At 36.2% G+C, this 12,870-nt stretch overlaps 1 protein-coding gene across 1 annotated transcript; it reads left to right on the top strand.

Annotated features, from left to right (window-relative positions):
- The first annotated feature begins 9,183 nt into the window (after nucleotides 1-9,183).
- LOC125660155 (mucin-2-like) lies at nucleotides 9,184-12,539 on the top strand. The gene is made up of 3 exons (XM_048891994.2): nucleotides 9,184-9,331; nucleotides 9,423-11,631; nucleotides 12,377-12,539. The coding sequence occupies exons 1-3, from the start codon at nucleotides 9,184-9,186 to the stop codon at nucleotides 12,537-12,539; spliced, it is 2,520 nt and encodes an 839-aa protein (XP_048747951.2).
- Nucleotides 12,540-12,870: the final 331 nt, after the last annotated feature.

Genomic DNA, 12,870 nt, shown 5'->3' with positions numbered 1-12,870 from the left:
TGAGAGGGAAATGCCTATTGTTTTTCATGACCAAAGGTCAAGGTTAATAGTAGTGTCAGTTAATAGGAAAACCTTGTAGACAGAATACAGACCGAACAATTGGGGCTAAGACCGTCAAACTGGGTACACATACTCCTTATGCCAAGTGGGGGACGTCTTTTGTTCAAGGTCAAAGGTCAAGGTCGTAGTATCACTTAATAGGAAAACCTTGCAAACAGGATAAAGACCAAACCGTTGGCGTTAAGACCGTTAAACATGGCACTTGTACATCTTCTACCAAGCGGAGGATGCCTATTGTTTCACGGTAGCTCAGTGTTAGAGCGTTCGCTTCATAACCGGGAGCTCGTGCGTTGGAGCCCCGCTCGTGCCATGACCGCGTCGAACCTAAGACGTTGCAATAGGTATTGATTGCTCTTTCACCAAACGCTCGGAATTTAGATGTGAGAATCACGGGTCTTTCAGATATTACCTTAAAACGGAGGTCCCGTGTCGCGGCAGGCGTTGGCACAATAAAGACACCTCACTGCTACGGCCCTGAACGCTAAGCATTGGTCCAAGTTTGTGGTACTTCACATACAGCTGGTGGCGTCTCAATATTAGTGAAAAATTCTCGACGGAACATAAAAACAAACTATCAATCAACTATTGTTTCTCAAAGTCAAAAGTCAAGGCTGTAGTGTCACTTAGGAAAACAACCTTGTTTTCGTTCTACCAGATTTTTTCTGTTATGAATGCAGGTATTGCCGTGAAATTTGTCACAATCCTTTCAGAGAAATACATCATCAGTTCACATTTCAACTTGATGCACGTTGACATACTTTAGGGCTAAAAGTAGGTCAGATAGTTTTCGATACAGATATTGCACTGAAGGTTTAACGGGCGTATGTTGTACTGTTTGCGATACTCTTGTTAGGGTAGTGACACATTGCCATTTGGAAGATCGCTATCTCAGATGATTACGAGTATGAAACCGATATTACTTAGGTGAGATTCTTCTGTCAAACATTGCTAAAACGCCATTTGTTATGACGTCATATATTTTAAATGATTTACGTTACATTATAAAGTAAAATATTTTGTATTGTTTTCTACAAATTTCGATTTGATATAGCTTTTTGGGACACAGCTTTGGGATTTTTAGCTACACAGAAAGTTTGAACCATTTTCGGGTATTCCCTTTCTAATAAGTTTTCGCATTTAAGTTCAAATGAGGATTTTTATGATTTTGAATCATGTCAAAGCTCCTAAATTAATGCATTAAGCTGTAGGTAAATGTGAAAAAACTAATCCTTCATTATTTACTCGTGTGGGACAGGGTACACCCAACCCTGGGATAAGATTCGCTGTCTCTAAGTCGGCAAAACCTCATACCAGACTGTGAATCGTGTCCCCTTGCTGGAATTTCCAAATCCCAAATTAAATTCGTTCTAAGGAAGGATCAATCTTGCATGCCTAAGGGCTATACTTAAAGTCTCGGTTAAGATGATATCTGGTCATTTAGGAACTAGATATCCAAACTTTTTGGATTATTTTTTTTCTCACTACATCGTCCTCTGTATAATTCTAATATGGACTGCTACGCAAATATCTAACCAAGTTGTCCATTATGTAACATTAATTAAAATTAAAATTTACCAAATAAACTGAGTTTGAAAAGGTAGAGTTAAAGGACAACTCGCTTTTTGATGGTCAGAACCAGTAGACATGGATCCTTTGTAGCTATTGTTTTGTTGCCAAGTGATCGGTTTTGATTGTGGGTGTGAAAATCATGGGTTATTCAGGTGAAAACTTAAACACTGTAAAGAATCCTAACAACCGAATCACTCAAGATAGCTGAAGTATATGTCAAAACATCAAAGGATTTCAACTAGAGTTGAGACATTTCAGTAAAAGTGAAGATAAAATTCATAAAACCCAAAATAAAACTTCATTTTATCATAGTGACAAGATTTTACTAGTGGTTTGTTACAATACTTATTCATAGGGAAAACCACCGAAATTATTCAACATTCTGCATGAAAGTGCATCCTACGCACCCGCTTAACACAAACAACTGACCTTTTGTTAAGTACAAATATATTTTGTATCTCTTGTGCTATTAACAACCATTACAGGGCCTCCTGTCACCCTCGTGTCATCTAGGAAAAACAAGAATTTGGTGCAATAATATGAAAATAAAGTTTCAGTGTTTAATGTTTTGGAAAATTCGTTAACGAATTAAATGATTCAAATCAATGGATTTAAGAGAATTAGAATTTTAGTGCTACATACATTGAACCAATCATGCTTGCAACAAAAATGAATTTTAATGGATCTTATATTGAAATAGTAAAGTTTTCCCCATTTTGTAAAACATTCTCTTCGAGAACCATCGAAATAAATTCAACACACCTTCGCAGAAAACGTCTTTGGGGATGCATTAAAATCAGGTAGTACATGTACATTCCCCAGGTTTTGAAATTTAGTAAAGGAAGTGAACTTTTGTTGTTGTATAACAAATACATTTCACATTTCTACCTGTATGGATAATAAAATGTTAACAGCTAAGCATTAGAACAGTGTGTTAAATTTCCTTCAATCGTCGTCATTGTTTGATTCCTCTGTTTTCGACGTGTATTTTTCAATTTCATTAAAGATCTAGATATGCTACTTTACATCTCTCTTTTCGTAAAACGTCGTATCGATATAAAGGGGGTATAGAGATGACTATCAAGGTCATTAAGCTGAAACTTAAAGTCATGATATGTGCTGGATAATTTTTAGCAAATAAAGGGGAGGGAAACATATTTTGTTTTTAATCTTTCTTATACGTACGCTAACCTGCATTTTAAGCCCCCGAGATCGACAATCGGGGGAGGGGGGGGGGTGTCATATTGTTTTGTCTTATTTATCGCCGTCATATTCTGTCCAAAACTTTAATCTTGTTCATAACCTTTGAATGGCGAGATATTGAACTCTCGTTTTCCACGTGTGTATTGCTTGTGACAAGAACTTTCTTTTATTACCAAAGTTTTGACTTAATGGTCTTGACCTTGGAGTTTGACCTACTTTGAAGAAATGTTAACCTAAGTATTATTTTCTTAATCATTTCAGGTAGGGCTTTCATATTTGTGTATAGAATATATATAACAAGGCCTTTCATGTGATTCCATGACCTTTTACTTTTTGACCTTGACATTGGATTTTAACCCACATTTCAAAACTTGATAACATCTTTTCAATGGTGAGGGATAGGACTCTCGTATTTCATTTGTTCAATCCTTGCGACAAATCCTTTTTTTTTTTTTTTTTTGGTATGAACGTTTTTGACCTTGTGACTTTGAAGTTTGGCCTACTTTTAAGAACAGTTAATGTATACCATTTCTCCTGAACTATTTTGTATATAAATTCCATATGATAAGACCTTTTATTTGTTGCCATCGGGACCATTGCGTTTCACAGACACATCTTGTTATATGTATATTTACATGTATATCATGAAATTCAAACCAGCTAATTTTGTAAATATATAATGTGCGATTTCTGAGATATCAGCTATTTTGTGATGGAGGTACATTCAGTATTCTGTTAAACGCGTTGGTGTGTACAAGATGAATACATAAAGTGTAGACTGGCTATACATGTACATTAAAAAATTCTGAAAGCGTAAATTTTGGTTATATCTGATTCAGCCGTTGTTATACATTAAACTGACAATATCAAGATCAATTTGAATTCGGTCATTAAATTAACTATGATATTTGTTATTTATTTCCTCTTCTACGCGAGTGATACTATTATCAAAGAAAGGTGGTGATTTTCGATTTTTGTTTGAGCTATTTTATTGTCAAATACTCATAAACTTTCAGAATTTGAGTGTCCCTGCAATTCGGGTGGTTGCATGACGTCTGGTAATCATCCTTTAGGCAATATATAAACGCAGCGATAAACGTTTGTACCCTATGCCTGAATACAAAAACATAGTTTGCGCCAAACCAGGCGTAAGAGTTCAATAAAGGGAACTAACTATTGGCCAACTCGGAAATTGCGTATTCTAGATGTATTTTGTGAAAATTTACACCTGAAATTATGAATGTCGAGCAGAGGAAACAATGCATCCTGACCTCTTTTTATATGTTGTTCGACTAGGTAATTTTTTAAAATAAATATAGATCTACAATATTAATTTCCTTTATGTTCTTATTCGACCCAGTCTCAAACGAACATAAAATATTTACTACCTGATTCAAAATCATAACAACACCTTTTGTGGCTAATTGCTCCACGACTTGCACATTTATTTATAAGTACATATGTCACGTGATCTGCCTCACTGCCTTGAGGAATAATATCTACAACGATACACATGTACATCTATATATATATATACAATACATTTTTGTAAAGCTTCTGAAGATGTAATGAAAGCGCTAAAGCTTTACGGAGGATTTCTGTGTTTTCTTTTCATATATTTTTTTTAATATTAGTATCCGATTACTGAGACTCTATTTCAATTTTGGAGATATATATATATATATATATATATATATATATATATATATATATATACCTTATCTTGAGCTTGAATGACTGAAAAACAGAACCTGCTAATATCATGCTCTACATAACCGGTCTTACTGGTATGACACGCCTGAATCCCTTTACGAACTATAAATAGCAACCTTGTGTTCGATGTAACAGGTTAGATTTATTAATCTGCCATAATTATGTTACATTTCAATCTCATTTTTTTTCATCTAAAGTGATTTTTTATTTGAATTTTATGTTTGTTTCAGACCCAGGATACGAGCCTGCGAGCTTTCTTATATATACGCTTTATCAAGCATCTTATGATAATTAGCAATTAGTGCTCGAAGACTATGGGTTTTTTTTTTGGTTTTTTTTGCAGAGTTATAGCGACGAAGTCAAACTTGACATATCCGATATATATGGTGTCCAAACGTGAATATTTTAATTTTCATTGAAACATCTTAAGTACTGTTTGAGCTTTACCATTGGAGTTATACATGATTGATCTTCATGATAATATTCCAATAGACAAAACTTGAGGGGTGTCTAAGAAGAACCATGTCCGTCTACCTGTCCGTCCACCATTTTTTAACCTCGTAATGGAGAGACAGTAGAAGTTCATAAACGGCGCAAAGCTTGCTAATAGTCAAGTGTTAAGTCATGATTCAAGGTCATTTGTCCGAATTCAAGGTTATTAGTAAATGCTGATGTCTTTCCGGACCATAACTTTATTATCAAGAAACAAAAGCTCTCATTTGACACGATGCTTGATTACAGCTGGATATTTTGCCATGACCTAGAATGTAGGTCATATATCCCAGGTCAAGGTAAGGTGATGATTCTTAATCATTTCAGCCGTACATTTAAAAATACATGTTTTAACAAATAACGTGTTTAATATTTCAAAATATGTTGTTGTTTTATTAAACACAACCAAAACGCCTTCCCGAGTCTTCTTGGCGTGTTTTATTTATATCAAATCACAACGAAATTTAGAATATTTTATTTGCAAAAAATACTTCTTTCATAATTCGGAAAGAGCACCCAAAAGTCATATAAAATAATTGAGAGCTTGTACCACCTTGATGGTGATTCATACTTCATATGAGATGTTTTAATGAACTATTAAATTTTGGTGTAGTGGTCCACTTAAAGTGTGTTCACACCATGAAACCAAGTCAAGATGACGCCTCAAATATGACACAAACAGCTAATTAGCAATAGTAATTCAAATCTGATGTACAAAAAAGCTGGAACAATTTGTATATATTCTGCGCAAGCACACTTTTGTAGAGTAGACCAGTTATGTTTAAGGACATAAAATCTTATATGGAACCACGGTATGAACTTATCATATTTTTAGCTCACCTGAGCTGAAAGCTCAAGTGAGCTTTTCTGATCACCCGTATTCCGACGTCCGTCCGTCTGTTCGTCTGTCTGTCCGTCTGTAAACTTTTCACATTTTCAACTTCTTCTCAACAACCACTGGGCCAATTTCAACCAAAGTTGGCACAAAACATCCTTAGGTAAAGGGAATTCTAAATTGTTAAAATAAAGGGCCAGACCACCTTCCAAGGGGAGATAATCAAGAAAAGGTAAAAATAGGGTAGGGTCATTTAAAAATCTTCTTCTCAAGAACCACAGGGCCAGAAAAGATGAAATTTATAGATAAGCTTTATTAGGTAGTGCAAATTCTAAATTGTTAAAATCATGGCCCCCGGGGGTCGGATGGGGCCACAATAGGGGATCAAAGTTTTACATACAAATATATAGGGAAAATCTTTAAAAATCTTCTTCTCAAGAACCACTGAGCCAGAAAAGCTAAGATTTATATGAAAGCTTCCTTATATGATGCAGATTCTAAATTGTTAAAATCATGGCCCCCAGGGGTCGGATGGGCCCACAATAGGGGATCAAAGTTTTACATCCAATATATAGGGAAAATCTTTAAAAATCTTCTTCTCAAGAACCACTGAGCCAGAAAACCTGAGATTTATATGAAAGCTTCCTTATATAATGCAGATTCTAAATTGTTAAAATCATGTCCCCGGGGGTCGGATGGGGCCACAATAGGGGGTCAAAGTTTTACATACAAATACATAGGAAAAATATTTAAAAATCTTCTTCCCAAGAACCACTGAGCCAGAAAAGCTGAGATTTATATGAAAGGTTCATGATATAGTACAGATTCTAAATTGTTAAAATCATGGCCCCCGGGGGTCGGATGGGGCCACAATAGGGGGTCAAAGTTTTACATACAAATATATAGGAAAAATCTTTAAAAATCTTCTTCCCAAGAAACACTGAGCCAGAAAAGCTGAGATTTATATGAAAGCTTTCTGATATAGTACAGATTCTAAATTGTTAAAATCATGGCCCCCGGGGATCGGATGGGGCCACAATAGGGGGTCAAAAAATTTTGGGTTTTTTTGTTTGTTTTTTGGTTGTTGTTTTTTTTTTTTTTGGTTTTTTTTTTTGATATAGTGCAGATTCAAGTTTGTTAAAATCATGGACCCGGGGATTGGATGGGGCCTCAAGGGGGCATCAAAGTTTTACATACAAATATATAGGAAAAGTCTTTAAAAATCTTCTTCTCAAGAACCACTGAGCCAGAAAAGCTGAGATTTATATGAAAGCTTCCTGATGTAGTGCAGATTATCAATTGTTAAAATCATGGCCCCCGGGGGTCGGATGGGGCCACAATAGGGGGTCAAAGTTTTACATACAAATATATAGGAAAAATCTTTAAAAATCTTCTTCCCAGAACCACTAAACCAGAAAAGCTGAGATTTATATGAAAGCTTCCTGATATAGTGCAGATTCAGGTTTGTTAAAATCATGGCCCCTGGGGTAGGATGGGGGCCACAATAGGGGATCAAAGGTTTACATACAAATATATAGGGGAAATCTTTAAAAATCTTCTTCTCAAGAACCATTGGGCCAAATAAGTTGACATTTACATGAAAGCTTTCTGACATAGTGTAGATGCAAGTTTGCAAAAACCATGGCCTCCAGGGGTAGGTTTGGGGCCATAATAGGGACTACGGTTTTACATGCAAATAGATATGGAAAATCTTCTGATATGGACCAAGGTGAATCAGGTGAGCGATGTGGCCCATGGGCCTCTTGTTTATTTCTTAGGCGAATCTGAATGTGAATATGCTTCACCATTAAAATCTCACCAGTTGTATGAAGTTGTATGAGTGCAGTTCTCTTCTTTAGCTCCGGTCGTATTCATCGGGGATCTGTCTCTGAATGAGTCTTGGAATGATTCTCTAAATGACCCAACTTCATCCACATTCCAGAACCTCACTGCTCAGCTCAAGGCAGAAGTAAGGCTTATCTAAAATATACTTGTATCTCTACCAAATGCTCTATTCTTGATATCGGCTGGAGGCTTGATGAAGGAATTTATTTGTTAAATATGGTTTTCAGTTACTTTCCACTTTGATAAAGTTGGCTGGGAATGAGTTCCTCGACATCCAAATCTTGGAATTCAGGTAAAGATGCACTGTTGAAATTTGTTAGTTTGGCATTCTTAGTGAAATAAAGGTTTTAGATAATTAAACTTTTTATGCCCCCCCCCATTGCTTTGCGTTTGTCGGTCAGTATGTCAGTCGATCGGTCGGTCGGTAGACCACATGTTGCCCGCTCAAAATCTTGAGAACCATTCATTTGATCTTAAGGATATTCTATATGTGGTTAATTATGAGCAGAAGAGGACCTCTATTGTTTTCCGGTCAAATGGTTAAAGGTCAAGGGGCAATCTACTCTGGACATAGGAATACATTGTCCGCTCAATATCTTGAGAGCCCTCTTCTTGACAGACATCAAACTTAGTACACTGATGCATTCTAATGAGTAGATGACTGGGCATAGGAATATACTGACTACTCAATGTCTAGAGAACCCTTCGCTTGATAGACATCAAACTTGGTACACTGGTACACCTTCAGAAAAAGATGACCCCTATTGATCTTAAGGTCACATGGTCAAAGGTCAAGGGTCAAACTGGGCATAGGAATATACTGACCACTCAATGACTAGAGAACCCTTTGCTTGATAGACATCAAATTTAGTACACTGATGCATTCTAAGGAGTAGATGACTGGGCATAGGAATATACTGACTACTCAATGTCTAGAGAACCCTTCGCTTGATAGACTGGTACACTTCAGAAAACGATTACCCCATCTGATCTTAAGGTCACGTGGTCAAAGGTCAAGGGTCAAACTGGACATAGGAATATACTGTCCACTTAATATTTTGAGAACCTTTTGCTTGACAGTCATCAAACGTGGTGCACTGGTACATGTTCAAAAGAAGATTACCCCTATTGATTTTGAGGTCACATGGTCAAAGGTTAAACTGGACATAGTAATATATTGTTTCCTATATTTTAAGAATTAATTACTTAATTGACACCAAACTTGGTACACTGGTACAGCATATGGAATATATTACTCCTGTTGATTTTTAGGTCACATGGTCAATCCACTCTTGACATAGGAAGGTATTTTCTGCTCAATATATGGAATTGGTGATACTGCCATCAATTAAATGATGCATGTGTATAACCCTTTTCAATTTTGCACCATGGGGGGCCATATATGTTTTACAAACATATCTTGTTTCAGAAAGGGAAGCGTAATGGTTGTCTTTAAAATCATAATGATGGTCAATACCACGGGAGATCCTATGCAGATCAATGTATCATCTGTCATTGAAGCAATTCAGAATGAAGCTAACCGCCAACTACAGGAAGAGATCTCGGGTCTTCTACAGAAACTCATTCACCTCTCTGTGGATGATCAAACGATAGGTATACAGTGATGTAGAAAAACACGTTTAATTCATACGTTGTCTAAAACCTTGTATAACTGACCTTTATGCAATCAAACTGACATTTTCAGCTAACATAACTACTGAAACGGTAAAAACGAAACTTCCGGCAACGTCCACAACAAGTGTTATAACAGCTGACACAACGGCGGTAACAATGACCAATGAAACAACAACAGTAACCAATCAGCCAGAATACACTACTGCAGAAACACAAATATCTATGTCTTACCAAACACCGTCCACTACTGAAATCAAACCACCAACCACATTGCTAGCACCAACCACATCTGAGGAAGATACATTTACTTCTCAAAGATCCACAACTACAACTACAATGGAACCAACACCAATTTTCGGAGCAATAAATACCACAATGGCCTCATCTGATGCATATACTTTGACCATTCCCCGGTCTACAACTACAACTAAACAAACATCGACTTTGGAAGCATCAGCTACAAGTGAAGAAAACGTAGTAGATACTCAATCAGCAGCAATTACAGATATACCAAGATCTACCTTCCTTGCAACAACAGAAAATGAAGGCAATAAAAGTATCCAACCATCCACGTCTACATTCGAAGCAACTGGTGAAGAAAATGCAATGGCTATTACAACATCAATAAGCAAATATCTACCAAGATCTACTTCTCAAACAATATCCACCACTGATGTGGATACGATTACTATTCAATCGTCCATAACTAAAACGAAAGCAACATCTACTCTCGAAACAACAACCAACGGTGAAGAAAATACAACGGCCACTCGACAAACAACAAGCGCAAATATACCAAGATCGACTTCCCAAGCAGCGATTAGCACTAAAGTGGATACAATGAACATTCAATTATCCAACATGTTAACCAAATCAACATCTACTGACGCAGTAGCAATCAATAGTAAAGCAAATACAACGACTACTCAGTCAGTAATACCTACAGATAAACTAAGATCTACCTTCCATGCAACAAGCATCACTGAAGCAGATTCGACGACTATTCAACTACCTACAACTGTCGAAGTAACAACCACGAATGAGGAAAATACAATTAGTACTCAACCGACAGCAAGTACAAATTTACCAAGATCTCCTATTCAAGCAACAACCACCACTCAAGCAATTGCAACTTCATCTATGTCAACTACAATTGATACAGCAACGTCTAAACATCCAGCAAAGTCTATAAATGAAATCACAATAACAACTATTATCCCAAAAGAGACTGCTGATCAAGAAAGTTTAAGTTCTATGAAAGGAACACTGGCTTTTCAGACAGGAATAGTTAGTACCGAAACAAAGCCAACTACTCAATTATTAGCAACTACCTCTATATTACATAACATTGTCATTGAAACCAAGGCTACTAGTAAAACAATTACAACTACCAAACATTCCTACCTAAGGAATCTAACTGAAACAGCAGCTGAAATCGTTCCATCAGCACGAACTACGTATGCTGCAGGGAAAACAACGACGGAACCAGCAAACGTTACCATGGAAACAACAGTAATGGATTCTCAACCAACAACAAAAGTAACAACATCTGGTACTGAAGAGACAATGTTTATTACTCAACATACAAATCAAACTACAACATCTACATCATCAGAAGCAAAAATTCAACAGCTTACATCATTTATACGACCATCAAGAGTTGCCAAAGAAACACGTATGGCGAGTTATCAACCACCAACACCAACACTACCGAGTATTCAACTATCAACCACTGCTAAATCAACAACAACCAATGAATCAACAATTATTGTTAAGGCAGAGATTTCCCCAACAATAACCACAGAGACACCATCTATTACAAAAACAGAAATGGATGTCATGGAAGCAAAGACAAAGACTACTTTCTTACCTTTAGCAACTGCTTTCAATAACACTACTACCTCTTTAGCAAATATAACCTCTAAGGCAATATTAACTGAACCACTGACAACATTTAGACAACCCAGAACAGCTAATACAAACACTATTCAACCAACACCGACTGTACAACCAAAATTAACTACAACAAAATTGATGGCTACTACCACCGAGTCCGCAAATATAACTATTCAATCAGTGACGACCACTCGAGAGACACCAATATTTACCATGGACAAACCATCGACGACAATTCAAACACCCCCTATTACAGAAACAACAACGTCTGTGTATCAATATGTTTGTCAGGACAAGAATTCAATTGTGGGTAAAGGATGGATCTGTGTTCTTCCATTTTACAGCAACATCACAACGGAGACAGATTCCATTAAGTTTTGCAGGTTAGTTTGTTTGAATTTATAGTATCCCTTTGTGGTGATAGCCTAAATAATTTTTATGAATTATTTTAGATTATTAAATAAATTCAATAATGAAACATGTCGCGATATTTCATTGTAAGAAAATTTCTGTATGCATTTTTTTTTTTATCAATTGCAGTGTAAATAATGCACAGTTTTGTGAATTCAACGGCAATGCATGTATCCACGTTGGAAGCAATGTATATATTTAGATACACAATATTTTGGTGATGTGAAACTATTCGTTAGGTGGAATAATTATTAGGAAACTTTAAACACTATACATTCACATTGATTGTTTACCAGGAAGGGTACTTTGAAAGAGTTAATCAATCAACAAATACAAAAGCTTTACTGAAATATATGAGACATTAAAAAGGGGGACTTTATTTTTGTCAACTTTAGAAATAGGGAGTGTTAAGACTGAAATTGTTCTTCCGAAAGAAAGATGAAATTAGGTCCATGTAAGTTTGTGCCTAGAGTGATCTCCCCTTGGATTTGGTAATGCTATTAAATGGTTCATAAAGTTCATTAATTTTCAAAATAAAGACTATATAAAACCAGGGATGTCAACGAGTACTAGATTAGTCAACTATCGTACCGTGAAACAGATCTTTAACTTGAGCAGTGGTACTCAAATAATCAGTAAAATGTGGATGTTCTCAAAAGATGACGGAGAAGCATACGTACACATTTTTTTCCACTGTTCTCCTTGTGTTCTTTGCAGGATCATTTGGGAGATTTTTATCTGCACTCTAGACTGCATAGAAAAAGACTTCAATGTCACGTGTCCCTTTGGAAGCATTCAAATGGTTGTCAACATCTATAGTCCTATACTTCGTGGCTCTTTACCGATGTCCTATAACCCATTAAACTGTAAGAAAGGTTAATTAAGCATTGATCATGTTGTTATATGATTATAAAAACATATGTACATTCCTTTTGAATATCATAGGTGACTTTAAGGACGATGCCATGACGACCTCATTGCCAACGTTCTCCGATTTTCCTATCGACTTATCCACATCCACATTACACAGTTCGACGATATACAATTCTTTTGCAACTCTTGTTCCAACTAGTTTTGAACAAAAAGGTAAATCTCACTCGTTTCAAGCTATTTTTGTTGATAGCATATGTATATAAAACCGCTTGCACTGTCCTTGCATACATACGCGATAAGACATGGACTTTTGACCCCCACATTTTAAACCTCAACTC

Source organism: Ostrea edulis, chromosome 9, assembly GCF_947568905.1.
Source record: "Ostrea edulis chromosome 9, xbOstEdul1.1, whole genome shotgun sequence".
NCBI lineage: Eukaryota > Metazoa > Mollusca > Bivalvia > Ostreida > Ostreidae > Ostrea > Ostrea edulis.
Note: the sequence above shows the minus strand (reverse complement) of the source record. Positions and strands in the feature narration are given on the sequence as shown.

Bases quoted from the DNA above. Each gene is read 5' to 3' on its own strand.
- LOC125660155 (XM_048891994.2), top strand. From the start codon at position 9,184: ATGGTCAATACCACGGGAGATCCTATGCAGATCAATGTATCATCTGTC. The intron at 9,332-9,422 runs GTATACAGTGAT...TGACATTTTCAG, and splicing joins TGTGGATGATCAAACGATAG to CTAACATAACTACTGAAACG. The intron at 11,632-12,376 runs GTTAGTTTGTTT...TGTTCTTTGCAG, and splicing joins GATTCCATTAAGTTTTGCAG to GATCATTTGGGAGATTTTTA.